At 43.1% G+C, this 22,987-nt stretch overlaps 2 protein-coding genes across 3 annotated transcripts; one reads left to right on the top strand and one right to left on the bottom strand.

The window, feature by feature from the left end:
• The first annotated feature begins 1,273 nt into the window (after nucleotides 1–1,273).
• Nucleotides 1,274–2,477, top strand: irx7 (iroquois homeobox 7). Its single transcript, XM_039010707.1, has 2 exons — nucleotides 1,274–1,489; nucleotides 1,692–2,477. The coding sequence occupies exons 1-2, from the start codon at nucleotides 1,274–1,276 to the stop codon at nucleotides 2,475–2,477; spliced, it is 1,002 nt and encodes a 333-aa protein (XP_038866635.1).
• A 2,629-nt stretch (nucleotides 2,478–5,106) lies between these two features.
• Nucleotides 5,107–22,661, bottom strand: cd40 (CD40 molecule, TNF receptor superfamily member 5). Of its 2 annotated transcripts, XM_039010603.1 has the most exons (9): nucleotides 22,378–22,661; nucleotides 12,162–12,240; nucleotides 11,905–12,030; nucleotides 11,006–11,152; nucleotides 10,718–10,811; nucleotides 10,536–10,594; nucleotides 6,585–6,677; nucleotides 6,469–6,500; nucleotides 5,107–6,367 (listed from the first exon to the last, which is right to left on the bottom strand). In XM_039010603.1, the coding sequence occupies exons 1-9, from the start codon at nucleotides 22,405–22,407 to the stop codon at nucleotides 6,086–6,088; spliced, it is 942 nt and encodes a 313-aa protein (XP_038866531.1). In that variant the 5' UTR covers nucleotides 22,408–22,661; the 3' UTR covers nucleotides 5,107–6,085. The 2 variants fall into 2 exon arrangements, with proteins under 2 accessions (XP_038866531.1, XP_038866532.1); XM_039010604.1 differs by lacking the exon at nucleotides 6,585–6,677.
• Between the last annotated feature and the right edge of the window lie 326 nt (nucleotides 22,662–22,987).

Genomic DNA, 22,987 nt, shown 5'->3' with positions numbered 1-22,987 from the left:
TCTCGCATCTTTAACAATCATTCGACCTTCCCACATCACCATTTGTTATCTCATAATTATCATATGCATTAGTTAACACCTGTTTCACTTAACCACTTTTAATTAGCCCCATTGAAACGACATGCTGAAGCCACAACAAAACTCTCCGACATGTAAAGGGCAGTCTGTTATGGTTCAATCACAATAAATTAACAAAAAAGTTGTGAGGCAGGTAAACCCATTGACCAATTGGCACCCAAAGATTAAGCCTACATTTGTTAATTAGGAATAGTAAATAAAGTACATTGGTATCTAACTAAATATGTGAGATGTTTTCCGATTTTATATTCATTTAATAGTTTAAGATAGACTTGTGGAATAACAGCATAATGCCTACATTTTTTCGTTTCAGATGTTGAGGGGCATTTAGTATAGCCTACAAAAACCAATAGCTTAATTCAAGCTACAAATATTAGATGAAAACTCAGATAAATCCAAATAATAATATATTAAAGACATTACAGTTTCAGCCAATGGTCATGGAAAGAAACCTGAAAATCTATTAACATCATTAGACTAATTCAGTTGGCTAACTAAATTCACAGCTATATGTTCAGAAGTAATTTTCCAACAGAGGTCTGATCGTCAGACAAGATAGGTCTGCCTGGTGTTAATCTTATTCAAGTAATTTTATTATCAAATTTGATGGGAAACTTGAGTTTGATTTTAAAAGAGTTTCATTCTTTTTTGGAAAATGTGTTTATTCTTTGCCTGTAAAACACTTAATTTTGTTGGAATTCCTAAATGTTGGGGTAAGTAAAGGTGAAATGATTACGATTTGTTGGGCGTTCATAAATCTGTTAAATAAAAGGTGGAATTTTGGCTAATTTCAGGTGACACATAAATTAATAGTTTGGAATTGTTCCATTATTAAGGTTACCGATCATGTTGTGACAAAAAAGAGTAAGTCAATTATTAGAAATAGTTAGCTAGATCTCTATATCCTATGCATCAGAATAAAATTGTGAATTTCAAATGAAGTTTAATTATTCGTCTCTCACCATAGAAATGCTTGGTTCGAGATAAGTATCACGTAGGCTATTTAGCGCCTTTAAGAAACCGTTAAAAGGAACAGCGGAGTTCTCCTTTGATGGGATTTGGTCCGAGTGAAAGCGAGTCTTTTGAACTCGTCAGTCACCGCGGCTAAGGAACGCCCATGACTGCACAGGGGTATATTAAAAGTTCGCGAGGGTGCACATACTGTCATTCAAAATCTGATAGTCAGGGCGTAAGGATGCCTGCGTCACAAATTGGATTTGGCAACTTCTTCTTTGAAAGAAACATCAACATGCTCCCTGGATATCAGATACCGGTTTTGGGATGTCAACCCGGGGTACAACAGCAACAAGCCCCTCATCTTGCTGCGATGGCTGGGGTCCCTTTGGCATATTCAGGACTACAGGGATACAACTTTATCCCCTATCCACACTACAGACACATCGCGCACATGGTAAATTACTTGAGAATAGCCTATGCTTCTAATGGATAATTCATTACATTTTGTAATCTGAATACAACAGATACAACGTACAACTGTGCTTGATGCGTGCCTTTCTCGCCAATAAAATGAAATGCGTAATTACGCACTTGACAAATCAGTGTGGTCGGTTATGCAGAAGTTTAAACGTTGCAACTCTCTCTTGTGTTTTCAGAACAACTCCTTCGACCTGAAGACTGTCTCTCCGTATTATGAAGCGCTTCTCGGCCGAGGAGGGCCGTTCTACCCGCAATACCGACCAGGCGCAACCGATGACCCAAGCAGAGTCGCCAAGGTGGCTACCCGGGAAAGCACCAGCGCGCTCAAGGCCTGGTTGAACGAGCATCTCAAGAACCCATATCCTACAAAGGGCGAGAAGATCATGCTTGCCATCGTAACCAAGATGAGCCTCACGCAGGTGTCAACTTGGTTTGCCAACGCCAGGCGACGGCTGAAGAAGGAGAATAGGGTGAGCTGGGCGTTCAAGGGGAAATCTGACGAGGAGGAGGGCGAAAGCGACGAGGAGAAGAGTGATGTCTCTCTGCAGAAAAGCGCTTTGCTTGATGAAGAAGAAATAGATCCTCAAACCGTCGATGACAAGGTGGAGGATATTGGACATAGAGTGGACAACTCAACGCCAGAGTTGGTGGATGCACGCCTGGAGAAACAATCAAGCGATGACCATAGAGACGGCACGCGTGTTCATGGGGGAAATTATGTCGAAAAGAGTGACACCGAACGCACATCATCCCCATCTCGTCTAGGATGTAAGGACAACGTTGAGTGTCAAAAGCCCAAAATATGGTCTTTGGCAGAAACCGCGACCTCGGAAACGGTGAAAAAGCCCCACCAGGACAATGTGCGTCATCCCAGGAGCACAGAAATGGGCAAATTCTGGTCAGAATGGGCATCAAGGAATGGACTGTATATTCCCAGATATACTGCTCACGATATTCTTTAACGAAGCGTTTACAGTTTTAAATGACCAAAAACACATGTTTACATATTTTGCACTTTAAAATGCCAAACTCCAGGGATTGGAACAGGCTTATTTTTTATGTGGTAGCCTACACGCTTACTATGGAAAATGCTGGGCAGGCCTATATGTTGTCTGGCTTCTTGTAAGACCGAAGACTCTTACAGAGTTATGTTTTGTGTACATAAGTGTAGATGTATTTGCATTAATAATCTGTACATTATAATTTCATTTGTCTTATCATTAACATTTATTTTGGTAAAATAAAATCCCTCAAAATATGAAATGGAATTGTCATGTGTTGATCATTCACCAGTTCTTACTGTTTTTGGGGCAAGGTCTGGCAAGGCCACAATCAGATTTTTAAGGTTTTATATTTAGCTTTTCAAACTTATTCTGGTAGTTTATTACGATTTTTATCCAAGAATATTGCTTAATACCTGACTGTAAAGATTTAACAGATCTGATTGATATGCAAATTAAATATTTTTTATATAAACCCCAATCTATGCAGGATAAATATTGTTGAATAATAACAAGGATGAAAATTAATCATGGCCCATGGTCACATGTTCACTGACTGAAATCATCCTTTTATCAGTTTAAATTAGTTCAATTAATTAATAGTAAAGTAATTGGTTCTCTCATTGTTGGGCCATGCAGGGTGATAGTCACACTAACAATTTGATGGAACATAGCCCAAACAAGAAACTGCATGGGGGTCGTTATCCAAATTCAGACAGGAGTTGAATAATACCATTTCAAAATGGAACACAGTAGAACTGCAGATGAGTAGAAACAGATTGATCCTACAATTCAACTTGAAGAGTCCAAAAGGGGGAGCAGGCCTGCTAACCTAAACCAGTTCAGTTTTCTGCATCTCCAAACCTCCACATGGAGAGAGAGATTGTGTGTGTGTGTGTAGGAGAGAAACGGACATAATCAGACAACAGGAGATCATACCTACAGGATCTGATGGGTGAGATTCAGTTAGGGGGAGATGAGTGGGGGGTGAAAGACTAGAAAAACCTCTCCCTTGTCAATCACCCAGGTTTCCATGTAAAGGGCTGTGACTGCACTTATCCGGGGATAATGAGAAATCACCTAAGAGGAAAGAAGCCTGAAATGCACTGTCTTCTATTCTTCATCCCACCTCAAAATACACACACCCAGTCCATTGCTAACACAGAGGGTAGATTGGTCCCCTGTTTTACAGGTGGCCCAAAGGATCATAATCATAGACCGTATAGGGTGTGATCCCTCAGAACAGGGAGACACAACAGGATCCAATCTGTCACAAACTATATTAAAACAAGTACAGCATTGATTAATCCAAGCACACACTGTACTTTTAAAACAGTCTAATACATTGCTGGTTAACTTTTTTAATTATTAAAATACCCAAGCTACATGGAACATTTGAATTGTGACAGAATTAACTTGTTTACAGCATCTAAAAGGTAAAGCTAATATGTCTATTTATGAGTACCCTTCTGTTCTGGCCTCCCAAGATCATGACATTCTCACAAAAGTATGACAGAGCCACCAGTGGGGGTGTCTGTACTTCACTATTTATGTTTTTACTTCACTATATTCCTAAAGAAAACAATGTCATTTTTACTCCATACATTTACCCTGACACCCAGATTTCGAACGCTTAGCAGGACAGGAAAATGGTTCAATTCACGCACTTATCAAGAGAACATTCCTGGTCATCCCTACTGCCTCTGATCTGGTGGACTCACTAAACACAAATGTTTTGTTTGAAAATGACGTGAGCCCCTGGCTAATGGTGCCTTCTGGTTTGCTTAATATAAGGAATTTGGAATGATCTATATTTTTACTTATTTATTTTTGTACTTTTTACCCCTTTTTCGTGATATCCAAATTGGTAGGTACAGTCTTGTCCCATCGCTACAACTCCTGTACAGACTCGGGAGAAGCGAAGGTTGAGAGCCATGCGTCGTCCGAAACACGACCCTGCCAAGCCGCACTGAGCGGAATAGGCCAATTGTGTGCCGCCTCATGGGTCACCCGGTCGTGGCCGGCTGCGACACAGCCTGGGATCGAACCCAGGTCTGTAGTGACGCCTCTTGCACTGCCGTAGACTGCTGCACCACTTGGAAGGCTCTATATTTTTAATTTAAGTATATTTTTGCAATTACATTTACTTTTGTTATTTAAGTATATTTAAAAACAAATACTTTTAGACTTTTACTCAAGTAGTATTTTAATTGGTAACCTTCACTTTTACTTGAGTCATATTCTATTAAGGTATCTTTACTTTTACTCAAGTATGACAATTGGGTACTTTTTCCACCACAGGGTGAAGTCCACCCCCTGACTGATCCTGAAATCTCAAGGTTCTAGTGAAGCACTACCCCCCCCTTGTGGAAAATCTGAGTACCTGCTACTGACCCAAAAATGTAAAAGTACTGTAAAATAAAAGACCAGGTACAGTGTGCTCCAACAATATTATAATCTATACTTTATAAATGTAACTTAAATTGAAAGAGACACCAAAAAAATAGTCTTGATTTTGAATGCTAATTTTGAATTTAAAAAACAACAACAAAACAGACATTTCAAATTTAAAATGGGCATTGTCTTTATGAACAACTCAGTAGCATTTATTTTTGATAGTTTAATGCAAAGGAGAGTAATTAAAACAGAAAGACATAATAAAAAGCCATTCTCTAGTGTGCTTATGAACATCTTCTATAACAGAATACAGCAACCAATACTTTTTACAACAGTTTACACGTACAGAATATTCAACCATATCAATCATTGTTGCCCATGTGAGGAAGTTAGGATAGCAAGCATTTTAGCTAGGTAGCCTATGAAAATAAAAACTAAAAGCATACTGTATGACTAAGCCATAGAACGTTTTGCCAACATGAAAGAGAGGAAGATGGCATTGACCTTCAACTAGTCTACAATTAGGGTGAGTGAACTTTTTTCCCACTTGCGTGTGCGTACACACGCACGCACACACACACAGCCAGAATTATATTTAGCAACATTGATTGGACTAAAATGTTTTTGGTATTTTTAAGTTTGTTTTCAGTGTATTAAACTAAGCATGATGATGATGTTTAAATGTTTAAGTTGAAATAGTGCTGGAACAGCGGGGACAGTGTTCCTGTTGTCTTTGTGGTGACTTGAGGTAATTCTGTGGTTCCAAATCAGTAGCTGTTTAGTAACTGTCAAAAACATAAACTTTATTGACCATGCTGTAGGTAATACAACTGTTTGTTATGTGCAATATGCTTTGTGGACTCCACCGGTCAGATGTTGCTCTTCGGTTTTGTGATGAAACAAACGCATGTGTAGTTGAATTTATTCCACCACTGTGTAACTGTCTTTTTGTTGTCACAGTCTTATTGTATATCATGGTGGTGTATGAACTAATGGGTATAGAGCAAACAATGCAAATATCACAACATAGGTTGTAATATGACCTTTTTTTACTGGCTTGGCTTCCCCAGTGATTATACCCACGCACCCCTACTGTATTAATTAATGCACAACCTGGCTGTTGTTTATCATGTTAAGCAATAGGTAAAGCCAGGTGGTCATGTGATCTATAGCTATCCATAAAATACACTTTGTGTATCAGAAACATGGTGAGATTTACCCTCCTCCTGCACCACCAAATGTCCATTTTCTGACACGTCTTTAGCTTCAACCTCCTCTGGTATTTGAAAACCTGGTAATGGTGGGTATAGTGTTGATGGTGGCTCTACAAATTGGATCATAGGTTGAAGTTGTTCCCTCCCCTCTTCAGGTCCTTCTGCGTTTCCCTCTTCTGCTTTTCCGTCTGCTGTAGCCCTCTTAGTTCCCCTCTTAAGATTAAAATCCATACAGGATTCCTACGGTGAATGACACAATGCATATGTGAATTAGTGTCTAAATATAACAGAATAGCAGTAATACTGTCACGGCTGGTACAAAATGCATATAGAGAACGTACATTTGCTTTCTTGCAGGCCTCTCCGAGTTGACCTAGAACAAAATAAAAATTTGATTACTCAAAGATTCCAACGTAAAGTTATCACTCAAATAACATAATAAATTAGTGTTAAATACCTCTAAATTTGAACAGGACAATGCCCAAAACCACAACAGCTAGAAAGGCCATTACAATTGGGATTATTGTTCCATGGGAACTGGGTACTGGCACTGTAAAGTAAATAAAAAATAACATTTTTATACAAACAATTCAACCAACTATTGTTAACCAACCATAGCCTACGGCCTATGTGTCCCTTAAACTAGTGTTGACAGAGGTACCACACAGGCTACTGTTAGCTTCCCTACTACAGGCTACTGTTAGCCGCCCTACTACAGGCTACTGAAACCTGCCCTACTACAGGCTACTGTTAGCCGCCCTTCTACAGGCTACTGTTGGCCGCCCTACTACAGGCTACTGAAACCTGCCCTACTACAGGCTACTGTTGGCCGCCCTACTACAGGCTACTGAAACCTGCCCTACTACAGGCTACTGAAACCTGCCCTACTACAGGCTACTGTTGGCCGCCCTACTACAGGCTACTGAAACCTGCCCTACTACAGGCTACTGTTGGCCGCCCTACTACAGGCTACTGAAACCTGCCCTACTACAGGCTACTGTTGGCCGCCCTACTACAGGCTACTGAAACCTGCCCTACTACAGGCTACTGAAACCTGCCTTACTACAGGCTACTGTTGGCCGCTCTACTACAGGCTACTGAAACCTGCCCTACTACAGGCTACTGTTGGCCGCCCTACTACAGGCTACTGAAACCTGCCCTACTACAGGCTACTGAAACCTGCCTTACTACAGGCTACTGTTGGCCGCTCTACTACAGGCTACTGAAACCTGCCCTACAACAGGCTACTGAAACCTGCCCTACTACAGGCTACTGTTGGCCGCCCTACTACAGGCTACTGTTGGCCGCCCTACTACAGGCTACTGAAACCTGCCCTACTACAGGCTACTGTTGGCCGCCCTACTACAGGCAACTGTTGGCCGCCCTACTACAGGCTACTGAAACTTGCCCTGCTACTGTTGGCCGCCCTACTACAGGCTACTGTTGGCTGCCCTACTACAGGCTACTGAAACCTGCCCTACTACAGGCTACTGTTGGCCGCCCTACTACAGGCTACTGAAACCTGCCCTACTACAGGCTACTGTTGGCCACCCTACTACAGGCAACTGTTGGCCGCCCTACTACAGGCTACTGAAACCTGCCCTACTACAGGCTACTGTTGGCCGCCCTTCTACAGGCTACTGTTGGCCGCCCTACTACAGGCTACTGTTGGCCGCCCTACTACAGGCTACTGTTGGCCGCCCTACTACAGGCTACTGTTGGCCGCTCTACTACAGGCTACTGTTGGCCGCCCTACTACAGGCTACTGTTGGCCGCCCTACTACAGGCTACTGTTGGCCGCTCTACTACAGGCTACTGTTGGCCGCTCTACTACAGGCTACTGTTGGCCGCTCTACTACAGGCTACTGTTGGCCGCCCTACTACAGGCTACTGTTGGCCGCCCTACTACAGGCTACTGTTGGCCGCTCTACTACCGGCTACTGTTGGCCGCCCTACTACAGGCTACTGTTGGCCGCCCTACTACAGGCTACTGTTGGCCGCCCTACTACAGGCTACTGTTGGCCGCCCTACTACAGGCTACTGTTGGCCGCTCTACTACAGGCTACTGTTGGCCGCCCTACTACAGGCTACTGTTGGCCACCCTACTACAGGCTACTGAAACCTGCCCTACTACAGGCTACTGTTGGCCGCCCTACTACAGGCTACTGTTGGCCGCCCTACTACGGGCTACTGTTGGCCGCTCTACTACAGGCTACTGTTGGCCGCCCTACTACAGGCTACTGTTGGCCGCCCTACTACAGGCTACTGTTGGCCGCTCTACTACAGGCTACTGAAACCTGCCCTACTACAGGCTACTGTTGGCCGCCCTACTACAGGCAACTGTTGGCCGCCCTACTACAGGCTACTGAAACTTGCCCTGCTACTGTTGGCCGCCCTACTACAGGCTACTGTTGGCTGCCCTACTACAGGCTACTGAAACCTGCCCTACTACAGGCTACTGTTGGCCGCCCTACTACAGGCTACTGAAACCTGCCCTACTACAGGCTACTGTTGGCCGCCCTACTACAGGCAACTGTTGGCCGCCCTACTACAGGCAACTGTTGGCCGCCCTACTACAGGCTACTGTTGGCCGCCCTACTACAGGCTACTGTTGGCCGCCCTACTACAGGCTACTGTTGGCCGCCCTACTACAGGCTACTGTTGGCCGCCCTACTACAGGCTACTGTTGGCCGCCCTACTACAGGCTACTGTTGGCCGCCCTACTACAGGCTACTGTTGGCCGCCCTACTACAGGCTACTGTTGGCCGCCCTACTACAGGCTACTGTTGGCCGCTCTACTACAGGCTACTGTTGGCCGCTCTACTACAGGCTACTGTTGGCCGCCCTACTACAGGCTACTGTTGGCCGCTCTACTACAGGCTACTGTTGGCCGCTCTACTACAGGCTACTGTTGGCCGCCCTACTACAGGCTACTGTTGGCCGCCCTACTACAGGCTACTGTTGGCCGCCCTACTACAGGCTACTGTTGGCCGCCCTACTACAGGCTACTGTTGGCCGCCCTACTACAGGCTACTGTTGGCCGCCCTACTACAGGCTACTGTTGGCCGCTCTACTACAGGCTACTGTTGGCCGCCCTACTACAGGCTACTGTTGGCCGCCCTACTACAGGCTACTGAAACCTGCCCTACTACAGGCTACTGTTGGCCGCCCTACTACAGGCTACTGTTGGCCGCCCTACTACAGGCTACTGTTGGCCGCCCTACTACAGGCTACTGTTGGCCGCTCTACTACAGGCTACTGTTGGCCGCTCTACTACAGGCTACTGTTGGCCGCTCTACTACAGGCTACTGTTGGCCGCTCTACTACAGGCTACTGTTGGCCGCTCTACTACAGGCTACTGTTGGCCGCCCTACTACAGGCTACTGTTGGCCGCCCTACTACAGGCTACTGTTGGCCGCCCTACTACAGGCTACTGTTGGCCGCCCTACTACAGGCTACTGTTGGCCGCCCTACTACAGGCTACTGTTGGCCGCCCTACTACAGGCTACTGTTGGCCGCTCTACTACAGGCTACTGTTGGCCGCTCTACTACAGGCTACTGTTGGCCGCCCTACTACAGGCTACTGTTGGCCGCCCTACTACAGGCTACTGTTGGCCGCCCTACTACAGGCTACTGTTGGCCGCCCTACTACAGGCTACTGTTGGCCGCCCTACTACAGGCTACTGTTGGCCGCCCTACTACAGGCTACTGTTGGCCGCTCTACTACAGGCTACTGTTGGCCGCCCTACTACAGGCTACTGTTGGCCGCCCTACTACAGGCTACTGTTGGCCGCCCTACTACAGGCTACTGTTGGCCGCCCTACTACAGGCTACTGTTGGCCGCCCTACTACAGGCTACTGTTGGCCGCTCTACTACAGGCTACTGTTGGCCGCCCTACTACAGGCTACTGAAACCTGCCCTACTACAGGCTACTGTTGGCCGCCCTACTACAGGCTACTGTTGGCCGCTCTACTACAGGCTACTGTTGGCCGCCCTTCTACAGGCTACTGTTGGCCGCCCTTCTACAGGCTACTGTTGGCCGCCCTACTACAGGCTACTGTTGGCCGCCCTTCTACAGGCTACTGTTGGCCGCCCTACTACAGGCTACTGAAACCTGCCCTACTACAGGCTACTGTTGGCCGCCCTACTACAGGCTACTGTAATACTGAGAAAACACTCCCACACCACAACTTTCGGTTTAAGCTGTCTGATTTTGAAACCAGGATAAACAGGCCCCTCCTACTATGTAGCCCAATTCAAGTGAATGAGTTACTGTGAGAAAGTGATGGTCAACTGACACTAAAGGAATATATTTTATAGTTCCCCAATTCAGTATGGTAGAATGGAAATGTTGTGATATGTGTAATTTGTGTTGCATTCAATGTGTGGACCCTGTATAGTACTTACCACAGATCGTGTCTGAGATGGCTGTCCCTTCGGCTTCAGTTTTGAATTCAGACTTACAACTGAAAACATAATTTGGGATTAAACAAACCAACATTATTATGTGTATGATGGCTGTGGTTTCATTTACAGTTTGATAACATACACATCCCATTTTTTAATGGTACAAGGATCGAACTACTCACACTGTCCATAGCTTGCACTTGCTCTCTGCAGAACTGTCACTGGAGAACATGTTTAAAGGACAGGCCTTACACACTGTGTCATGTATGGGGCTACCTGAGAAAATATACAGTATCCGGTTAGAGTATCCGTTCAAAAATTACACAATTTAGGTAGCCTAACTCTGGCAGTTTAATAGAATACAACGGAATAGAAACAGAAACTTAAAAGCCATGTTTGAACATGTAGTAGGCACACTAGCATGGAACTCAATCGTTGCTGATAGCATGATGAAAGTGAGTGTTTTCTACCTTTGGATTTAACCTCTTCTCCAGGTCTGCATTTAGTATGTGGAACACACGTCAGGCACTCTTCACTGGAACAGTGGTATCCAGTCTTACATTTGCATGGGCTGAGGCTTGTCTTGTTCCTATTGGTACTGTGCTCAAAGTTTTTATCTGTGGCAGGAAGGAGATACAAGTGTTGTGTTATTACAAAGAGATAAGCCAGATAAACAGTAGGCCCTACGTGCATCTGAAATGGCATGCTAGTCCTTAGTGCACTTCTTTTGACCAGGGCCTGCACTAATGCAATAATAGGGAAAAGGGTGTCATTTCGGACATGGGTGTCATGCACCCCAATAATCTGATGGGGCAGAAAGTATGCGAGGATGGCTGGGGGGTGGTCCGGAGGGGGGCATTTTTCAAACACCTGAAACAGCTTTTTCCTGCAATCTAGAACCATAATCATGAATTCTATGTAATAAATAGGTCTATTTTTCTGCATATCTAAGCATACCTCTTCAGCTGTCTGTATCTTCCTGACTGGTGGTTCTTTTTAAAAATACATTAAATATGCTTCTCTGCAGCTCTGGGTAAAATATTGAAAGGAATATGAGTCTTATTCAGTACATGCTTGCTTTTCTAAAGTCTACCAACCTTGCCAGCTAAGCTATTCTAACTTGATTGATAGTCTGAAATGTCTTCTTGGTAGCTAGTTATGAGTTTGCGGGATTGGGAACCTATCTGGGCTAACTAAAGGCAACTTCATAAAATTGCTAAGTGGATAGTAGTATTACAGAGATGTATTTTTTTTTTTTTTTTTTTTTTTACAGTACAAATCTTGCCCCTGTGCCCCCTATGGGCATGACACATCTGATTTCGGACACATACTATGTCTTCAAATACATAAAGAGCATCAAAAGTCTCACTTGGGTCGCAGTATGGTTGCAGTTTACAGAGGTTCTTGTTTGTGAATGCATGCTGGTATTCCCCCTCTTGGCATGGCATACAATGTGGATCAAAACAACCGCTATGGCTGGATAACATCTTGGTGCCTGTTAAGATAATATAGTTTTGCGGATTATGAATATTGAGTGTAGATCCTACAAGGGTATATTGACTCAGTTTCACTCAAAAGGCTGATAAGAGTACAGATATGTCAAATAATGAATGTTCTCTTCCTTACCTGGCCCACACATACTGCAACACTCCCCATTCTTCAAATACTGTGTTTCTGGATCACATGAGTAAACCACGGTCAAAACCTGTAAACAGAAGGTAGAAAAAAAAATTGTCCCAACAATGATCTATTCTCTCACCTCAACTGTCGCAAGATCGACCACTACAATAGAGGCGGAAAGTACCTAAATTCACGCTCTAGTCTAATAGGCTTGTGGCAAGGCAGCCACATTTTTGAGATACTCCTACCCGGGGTAGAACAAAACACAATCATATTTTTCACATCTCTAAATGTCTCCCATTTATGAAATGGACTGGTTGTGAAAAAAATGTTGTACTGCAAAAGTGTTTATATTGACAGCTATTGTGACACACAACCTAAACTCAAAAAGTGCAGAATAATGCCGGGCTGGAGGGGGGTGGGGTAGGGGTTACATGTAACCCAATATTATAAGCTCTGAAATTGCTCAAATGTGGAATACAAATAGTCAGTTGTCTGCCCTACATACACAACATCAGGATATCTCAATGCATCTTGGAAATATAGACCTGTAAACACAGAGATACAATAGGTGGAAATATCAACTTAAAAGCAGCATTCCCCAAGAGAGAATGGCTTTCACTTCAGCAGTGATAAATTCATGAACTTCTTTGAGGAAAAGATCATGATCATTAGAAAGCAAATTACGGACTCTTCTTTAAATCTGTTTATTCCTCCAAAGCTCAGTTGTCCTGAGTCTGCACAACTCTGCCAGGACCTAGTATCAAGTGAGACACTCAAATCTTGTACTACTATATCTCTTGACACATTGATGAAAATAATCATGGCCTCTAAACCTTCAAGCTGCATACTGGACCCTATTCCAACTAAACTACTGAAAGAGCTGCTTCATGTGATTGGCCCTCCTATGTTGAACATAATAAACGGCTCTCTATCCACTGGATGTGTACCAAACTCACTAAAAGTGGCAGTAATAAGCCTCTCTTGAAAAAGCCAAACCTTGACACAGAAAATATTAAAAACTGTCGGCCTATATCGAATCTTCCATTCCTCTCAACATTCTAGAAAAAGCTGTTGGGCAGCAACTCACTGACTTCCTGAAAACAAACAATGAATACCAAACGCTTCTGTCTGGTTTTAGACCCCATTATAGCACTGAGACTGCACTTGTGAAGGTGGTAAATGACCTTTTAATGGCATCAGACCAAGGCTCTGCATCTGTCCTCGTGCCCCTAGACCTTAGTGCTGCTTTTGATACCATCGATCACCACATTTATTTGGAGAGATTGGAAACTCAAATCGGTCTACACAGACAAGTTCTGGCCTGGTTTAGATCTTTTCTTTCGGAAAGATATGTTTGTCTCTGTGGATGGTTTGTCCTCTGACAAATCAACTGTACATTTCGGTGATCCTCAAAGTTCCGTTTTAGGACCACTATTGTTTTCACTATATAATTTTACCTCTCGGTGATGTCATTCGGAAACATAATGTTAACTTTCACTGCTATGCGGATGACACACAGCTGTACATTTCGATGAAACATGGTGAAGCCCCAAAATTGCCCTCCCTGGAAGCCTATGTTTCAGACATTAGGAAGTGGACGGCGGCAAATGTTCTACTTTTAAACTCAGACAAAACAGAGATGCTTGTTCTAGGTCCCAAGAAACAAAAAGAGATCTTCTGTTGAATCTGACAATTAATCTTGATGGTTGTACAGTCGTCTCAAATAAAACTGTGAAGGACCTCGGCGTTACTCTAGACCCTGATCTCTCTTTTGACGAACATATCAAGACTGTTTCAAGGACAGCTTTTTTCCATCTTCGTAACATTGCAAAAATCAGAAACTTTCTCTCCAAAAATGATGCAGAAAAATTAATCCATGCTTTTGTCACTTCTAGGTTAGACTACTGCAATGCTCTACTTTCCGGCTACCTGGATAAAGCACTAAATAAACTTCAGTTAGTGCTAAACATGGCTGCTAGAATCTTGACTAGAACCCACAAATGTGATCATATTACTCCAGTGCTAGCCTATATAACTGGCTTCCTGTTAAGGCAAGGGCTGATTTCAAGGTTTTCCCACGCCGTTGCCAGACAGTAGTGCTTGTCAAGCGGAGCGAAGGGCACTGTGTCCCGGTGTTGTTGCCGTTCATGCCCTCACCATTGAGTAGTAGACTGTATGTATCAAGGTGACAAGGTTAGCAATATTAGTTATTTCTTGTGTAGGCTGCTATCCTACTTTAAATGAAACCATGTGAGAGAAAAAAATGACCATGCTGCTACCACCGGTGACATGACCATGATACCCAGTAGAAAGCACTTCAAGTCGGCAGGCACAACACCAGAGCACTGGTGGCCTACTATCAACTCATAGTGCAACCCAATCAGCCACGCAAAGTGGTCTTGAGTGGTAACAAATCTGCCCAATTAGCTGATTTTCTTTCCATACACCCACTCCCTTCGACACACCCACTCGCCCATACTCCGGTCGCCATATTGGGCTCCAGCTATCCATACTTGCATAGTTTGAGAAGTGAGAATGCACACACACGCATGCTGATCTACAGCTTTCTTGGTCTGAAAACATGCAGGAAGATTCTTAGGTAGCTAAACCTATTGCCAACCTTTATTTAGGCATTTTAAAACACTTCCTTCTTTCCCTATTACGACAATTATTTTATACAGGTAACGAGTTCAAACAGGTGCAGTTAATACAGGTAATGAGTGGAAAACAGGAGGGCTTCTTAAAGAAAAACTAACAGGTCTGTGAGAGCTGGAATTCTTACTGGTTGGTAGGTGATCAAATACTTATGTCATGCAATACAATGCAAATTAATTACTTAAAAATCATACAATGTGATTTTTCTGGATTTTTGTTTTAGATTCCGTCTCTCACAGTTGAAGTGTACCGATGATAAAAATTACAGACCTCTACATGCTTTGTAAGTAGGAAAACCTGCAAAATCGGCAGTGTATCAAATACTTGTTCTCCCCACTGTATGCATGTTAGAGAAAAAAAAACAATGAGGTCAAAGGAATTGTCCGTAGAGCTCCGAGACAGGATTGAGGCGAGGCAACGACCTAGGGAAGGGTACCAAAAAAATGTCTGCAGCATTGAAGGTCCCCATGAACACAGTGGCCTCAATCATTCTTAAATGGAAGAAGTTTGAAACCAACTCTTCCTATAGCTGGCCGGCCTGCCAAACTGAGCAATCAGTGGTGATGGGCCTTGGTCAGGGAGGTAACCAAGAACCCGATGGTCACTTAGACAGAGCTCCGGAGTTCCTCTGTGGAGATGGGAGGACCTTCCAGAAGGACTCCACCAATCAGGCCTTTATGATAGAAGGAAGCACTCCTCAGTAAAAAGGCACACGACAGCCCGCTTGGAGTTTGTCAAAAGGCATCTAAAGGACCCATGAGAAACAAGATTCTCTGCTCTGATGAAATCAAGATTGAACTCTTTTAGCCTGAATGCCAAGCGTCACATCTGGAGGAAATCTGGCATCATCCCTACAGTGAAGCATGGTGGTGGCAACAGCATGCTGTGGGGATGTTTTTCGAGGGAAAGATGAACGGAGCAAAGTACAGAGAGATCCTTGATGAAAACCTGCTCCAGAGAACTAAGGACCTCAGACTGGTGCAAAGATTCACCTTCCAACAGGACATTGACCCTAAGCACACAGCCAAGACAATGCAGGAGTGGATTCAGGACAAGTCTCTGAATGTCCTTGAGTGGCCTAGCCAAAGCAGCGACGCCAAAGCAGCGACGCTTCCCATCCAACCTGAGAGAATCTGCAGAGAAGAATGAGAGAAACTCCCCAAATACTGGTGTGACAAGTTTGTAGCGTCATACCAAAGAAGACTTGAGGCTGTAATCGCTGCCAAAGGTGCTTCAACAAAGTACTGAGTAAAGGGTCTGAATATTATGTCAATGTAATATTCCAGTTTTATATGAATTTACAAAAATGTCTCATCCATTTTAAGATAAGGCTGTAATGTAACAAAATGTGGAAAAAAGTCAGGGGGTCTGAATACTTTCCGAAAGCACTGTATATCACATTGTGAAGTCATATGAACTAACAGGTTATAGAGCAAACAATGCAATTATTACAACACATAGGTTGTAATAAATTGCATTTTCCCCCCCTGACTTGGCTTCCCCTGTGATTTTACCCACCCACTGCTACTGCTTTTGGTATAACTCAAACTATGAGTGGCACTGCCCTGCCTCGGTTGTGTTTGAATAGCTGAATACAACTAGTTCATCAATCTGTGTTCATGTTTTTCACAACACAAGCACATAGTAGCATAACCAAGTTACAGGAAAGCAACCTGTAGTACATCAGTTTCCATTTCTATGACAGTTGGGTGCAGGCACTCAGCAGATGCAGCTTGCATGCCAACGAGACCCATTGACTATAGTTCTCAGTCTGATTGATGCTGGGGATACTCCTGTAGTGTAATGTTGGTTGTCTGGTTGTGAAGGAGAGTCTGTGAAAGGGCTGTGTCTGTTTATTATTTATTTATCCGCTCTCTTGAGGTCATTCCACAGCATCGCAAATCGGTTGAGGAAGTCCTGACCTGAAGAGAGTGTTCACACCAGACATCCCAAGAATATTGCTGAACTGAAACAGTTTCGTAAAGAGGAATAGGCCACTCCAGAAGGCGTTCTTTCTTATTTTGAAGCCTTTCTGTTGTTGATTTACTTCTGTGTTTTCGGACGTTGTCCTGTTGCATCACCAATCTTCTGTTGAGCTTCAATTGGCAGACATATAGCCTTACATTCTCCTGCAGAATGTCTTTATAAATTTGGGGATGCCTTTTTCCGTTGATGATAGCAAGCTGTCCAGGCCCTGAGGCAGCAAAGAAGCCACAAACCATGATGCTCCCTCCACCATACTTTACAGTTGGGATAAGGTTGTTGGTGTGCTGTGCCTTTTTTTCTCCACACATAGTGTTTTGTTCTTTCCAAACAACTCAACTTTAGTTTAATCTGCCCATATAATATTTTGCCAGTAGCGCTGTGGAACATCCAGGTGCTCTTTTGCGAACTTCAGACGTGCAACAATGTTTTTTTTGGACAGTAGTGGCTTCTTCCGTGGTGTCCTCTTATGAACACAATTCTTGTTTAGTGTTTTACGTATCATAGACTCGCCAACAAAGATATTTGCATGTTCTAGAGATTTCTGTAAGTCTTTAGCTGACATTGTAGGATTCTTCATTACCTCATTGAGCGTTCTGCGCTTTGCTCTTGCAGTCATCTTTGCAGGACGGCAACTCCTAGGTAGAGTAGCAACAGCGCTGAACTTTCTCCATTTTCGAAAATGTGTTTTACCGTGGTCTGGTAAATGTCATGTCTTTCAGAGAGACTTTGTAACCCTTTCCAGCTTCGTGCATGTCAACAATTCGCAATCTTAGGTTTTCTGCGATCTCTTTTTAGATGTATGGTTCACATCAGGCAATACTTCTTGAGAAAAGCAAACTCAAATTTTGTGAATGTTTTTTATAGGGCAGGGCTCTAACCAACTCCAATCTAATCTCATTGATTGGACTCCAGGTTAGCTGACTCCTGACTCCAATTAGCTTTTGGAGAAGTAATTAGCCTATGGGTTCACATACTTTTTCCAACCTACACTGTGAATGTTTAAATTATGTATTCAACATAGACAAGAAAAATACTATAATTTGTGTGTAATTAGTTTAAGCATACTGTTTGTCTATTGTTGTGACTTATATGAAGATCAGATCAAATGTTATGACCAATGTATGCAGAAATCCAGGTAATTCCAAAGGGTTCACATTTTTCTTGCCATTGTATAAGGCAACTCCAGGGCAGACAGCCAGGATGATGGACATGATTTTTTATTTTTTTTATAAATTCGCCAGCTCAACCCAAATATCATAAGAGTGCACCGGAACATCCCAATGGGCATCACAAATGCAGTGAGCCAGCAGAAGGTCATGTTGGATTCAGGCAACAGTATTGGACTAGCAATTATTCAAAGCTTACTTCCAAATAATAAGGAGGTGACTTAAGAGCCCAATCCTGGAGCCACAAGTTATACCACAGTTGGTATACCGCAAGATGTAGAGCTATGGAGAAGATGTCCAGGGTTCTCTTTCCTTTCGTTGAAGCCCCCCGAGTTGCCTCATTGATCATCAGAGACACTTGTGACTTGGAATGCTTGGTGTTGTCAAGCAGTCTGCTGCCTTCTCTATATTCAATGGACATTAGACCGGTGGAAATCTGTCTTTTGGCCTGATGAGTCCAAATTTTAGATTTTTGGTTCCAACCGCCGTGTCTTTATGAGACACAAAGCAGGTGAACGGATGATCTCCGGATGTGTGGTTCCCACCGTGAAGCATGGATGAGGAGGTGTGATGGTGGTTTGCTGTTGACACTGTCTCTGATTTATTTAGAATTCAAGACACACTTAACCAGCATGGCTACCACAGCATTCTGCAGCAATACGCCATCCCATCTTGTTTGCGCTTAGTGGGACTATCATTTGGACCCCTACATATCAGCCGGGCTAGACAATCTGGACCCTCTCTTTCTAAAATTATCCCCCGAAATTGTTACAACCCCTATTACTAGCCTGTTCAACCTCTCTTTCGTATCGTCTGAGATCCCCAAAGATTGGAAAGCTGCCGCGTTCATCCCCCTCTTCAAAGGAGGAGACACTCTAGACCCAAACTGCTACAGACCTATATCTATCCTACCTTGCCTGTCTAAGGACTTCAAAAGCCAAGTTAAGAAACAGATCACCGACCATTTCGAATCCCACCGTACCTTCTCCGCTATGCAATCTGGTTTCCGAGCTGGTCATGGGTGCACCTCAGCCACTCTCAAGGTCCTAAACGATATCATAACCGCCATCGATAAGAGACAATACTGTGCAGCTGTATTCATCAACCTGGCCAAGTCTTTCGACTATGTCAATCACCACATTCTTATCGTCAGACTCAACAGCCTTTGTTTCTCAAATGACTGCCTCGCCTGGTTCACCAACTACTTCTCAGACAGAGTTCTGTGTGTCAAATCGGAGGGCACGTCGTCCGGACCTCTGGCAGTCTCTATGGGGGTGCCACAGGGTTCAATTCTCGGGCTGACTCTTCTCTGTATACATCAATGATGTCGCTCTTGCTGCTGGTGATTCTCTGATCCATCTCTACGCAGACGACACCATTCTGTATACTTCTGGCCCTTCTTTGGACACTGTGTTAAGCATCTCCAATCCAAAATTAAATCTAGAATCGGCTTCCTATTTCGCAACAAAGCATCCTTCACTCATGCTGCCAAACATACCCTCGTAAAAGTGACTATCCAACCGATCCTTGACTTTGGCGATGTAATTTACAAAATAGCCTCCAACACTCTACTCAGCAAATTGGATGCAGTCTATCACAGTGCCATCCATTTTATCACCAAAGCCCCATATACTACCCACCACTGCGACCTGTATGCTCTCGTTGGCTGGCCCTTGCTTCATATTATATATTGTAATTATTTCGCCACTATTGCCTATTTATTGCCTTACCTCCATTATTCTACCTCATTTGCTTCTACCTCATAGACTTTTTCTATTCTATTATTGACTGTTTGTTTATTCCATGTGTAACTGTGTTGTTGTTGTTTGTGTCGCACTGCTTTGCTTTATCTTGGCCAGGTCGCAGTTGTAAATGAGAACTTGTTCTCAACTAGCCTACCTGGTTAATTTCACTAGTGTAGGGGGCAGCATTTGGCATTTTGGATGAAAAGTGTGCCCAAATTAAACTGCCTGCTACTCAGGCCCAGAAGCTAGGATATGCATATATTAGTATTAGTATTAGTATATTTGGATAGAAAACACTCTAAAGTTTCCAAAACTGTTAAAATAATGCCTGTGAGTATAACAGAACTGATATGGAAGGCAAAAACCCGAGGAAAATCCAACCAGGAAGTACTATTATTTTGAAAGGCCGTTTTTCCATTGAAAGCCTATCCACCACACAAAGACTTAGGACCCAGTTCACAAGCTCTATGGCTTCTTCTACATGTGGCCAGTCTTTAGGCATTGTTTCAGGTATTTACTCTGAAAAATGAGGGAGATACAGCACTTTCAATGAGAGGCCAGTGGAAATTTCCAGACATCAGCCATGCGCCTGATCGGGAACGCGCCTTTCTTGTTTCACCTTTCCTATTGACAAAGCTTTTGTCCGGTTGAAATATTATTGATTATTTATGACAAAAACAACCGGAGGATTGATTTTAAACATTGTTTGGCATGTTTCTACTAACTTTTATTGTTCTTAAAAAAAAACGCGCAAACAAAAAGGAGGTTTTTGGTCATAAAGAGGGACATTATCGAACATTTATTGTCTAACATGGAGACCTGGGAGTGCCACCAGATGAAGATCAAAGTGATTAATTTTAATGCTATTTCTGACTTTTGTGAGCCCTCTCCTTGGCTGGAAAATGGCTGTATGTGTTTCTGTAGCTAGGCGTTGACCTAACATAATCGCAAAGTATGCTTTCGCCGTAAAGCCTTTTTGAAATCTGACACAGCGGTTGCATTAAGGAGAAGTTTATCTTTATTCGTATGTTTAACACTTGTATCTTTTATCAATGTTTATGATAAGTATTTCTGTTATTTGATATGGCTCTCTGCACTTTCCCCGGATGTTTGTTTGAGACAATGCATTTCTGAACATAACGCGCCAATGTAAACTGAGATTTTTGGATATAAATATGAACTTTATCGAACAAAACATACATGTATTGTGTAACATGAAGTCATATGAGTGCCATCTGATGTAGATCAAAGGTTAGTGATTAATTTAAATCGCTATTTCTGACTTTTGTGAGCCCTCTCCTTGGCTGGAAAATGGCTGAATGGTTTTCTGTGACTAGGTGCTGACCTAACATAATCGCAAGGTGTGCTTTCGCCGTAAAGCCTTTTGAAATCATAAACTGTGGCTGGATTAACGAGAAGTTGATTTTTAAAATGGTGTATAATACTTGTATGTTTGAGGAATGTTAATTATGAGATTTCTGTTGTTTTGAATTTGGCGCCCTGCAATTTCACTGGCTGTTGGTTACGTGGGACGCTAGCGCCCCACTTGTACCAGAGTGGTTACATAAAGGTGAAAAAAAAAAAAAAAATGTTTTTCAACAGGACAATGACCCAACACACCTGCAGGCTGTGTAAGGGCTATTTGACCCAGACGGAGAGTGATGGAGTGCTGCATCAGATGACCTGGCCTCCACAATCACCCGACCTCAACCCAATTGAGATGGTTTGGGATGAGTTGGACTGCAGAGTGAAGGAAAAGCAGCCAACAAGTGATCAGCATATGTGGGAACTCCTTCAAGACTGTTGGAAAAGCATTCCAGGTGAAGCTGGTTGAGAGAATTCCAAGAGTGTGCAAAGCTGTCATCAAGGCAAAGGGTGGCTACTTTGAAGAATCTCAAAAAAAAAAAATCTATTTTGATTTGTTTAACACTTTTTTGGGTACTACATGATTCCATTTGTGTTATTTTATAGTTTTGATGTCTTCACTGTTATTCTACAATGTAGAAAATAGGAAAAATTAAGAAAAACCGTAGATGTCCAAACTTGACAGGTACTGTATACACAGGTGATTAAACCACCATTTAATGATATTGTGGCAGCCATAATGAATTTTGGACCATAATTTATTTGGAGCAGAGGAGGCTGGTGGAAGAAGCTATTCTGCACGTTTTGAGTTTAGTCATAATATCTATCAATTTAAGAACTTTTGCTGTCAAATATTCTTTCACGACCATCCATTTCATAAATGGGAGGCATGAGACGTGAGACGTGAAAACCTCGGGTTGTGGTATCTCAAAAACGTAAGCCCTTTTTGAGGATTGGCCACTATTGCCTATAAAACCACATTTCATAAATCAGTTGCGCAAATGTTTCACATTAGAGCTAGTAAAATAACAAAATATTCCAACACTGTAGCTTTAACTGACATATTTTTTTTGTAGAGGCAGTTGCTTCAAAACGACATCGAAAGTGAAAGTGTTGAATGAGCTCTGACGCATTTGGCAATCTTTTACAAACGCTTAAATTGTAAAATGAAGTCAAAAGAAACCCAACACAACATCAATATAGGCAATTTGTAGCATATTATGTGTTGTATATGGTTCCCTTAATGCAAAATACGTATGCCATTATAGCACACAATAATAAAAAGTAACCTAAGCTACTCACCGACAGAATACATAAAAGCAGAACGATCATTTCGATCCTTGTCGTAGTATTAAAACAACCAAGTATTGTTGCAACTCCTCTCCTCCGCTTCTATGCAATCCCACTCCGCAAATAGGCTGCTGTACAAGCCTTCACACTAAATTCTTCCGCTGCTCAGTCTTTTGCTACATAAACGTTGGTAAGGCGTAGCGTTTGGCCAGAGCAACGAGTCTGGGTAGTCAAGCAACGGTACTGTAGACCTGTAGACTGTACCAGTCTCTTGACAACGAGCTGAGCGGTGGGCTGGACTCGGAGAATAAATAAGTGACTTGAAACAGGGGGGATTCCGTAGAAGACAAACACACGTGACCCTTTCCTGTAAAATGCCCGAGGTTTAACGTACTCAAGATGATGTGGAATGCGGGAACGAACATTCATGAGTCATGTAGGCCTACCAATATTTTTGTGAAAAATGTGATCTTTGATTAGGCTATTTATCATAGGTGTACATCAAGTTTAGGTTAAAGAGGGCAGTCTCGATGGAAATAACGTAAGCCTATTTGGGAGTGTGGTTTGTGCTTGCCTTGAGACCAATAGTTTGGAAGTGTCATTCCCCACTTTATTTCCCCCC

The sequence above is a fragment of the Salvelinus namaycush genome, chromosome 16, assembly GCF_016432855.1.
Source record: "Salvelinus namaycush isolate Seneca chromosome 16, SaNama_1.0, whole genome shotgun sequence".
Lineage (NCBI taxonomy): Eukaryota > Metazoa > Chordata > Actinopteri > Salmoniformes > Salmonidae > Salvelinus > Salvelinus namaycush.
The sequence above is the reverse complement of the archived record's forward strand: the minus strand, read 5'-3'. Positions and strand labels throughout refer to the sequence as shown.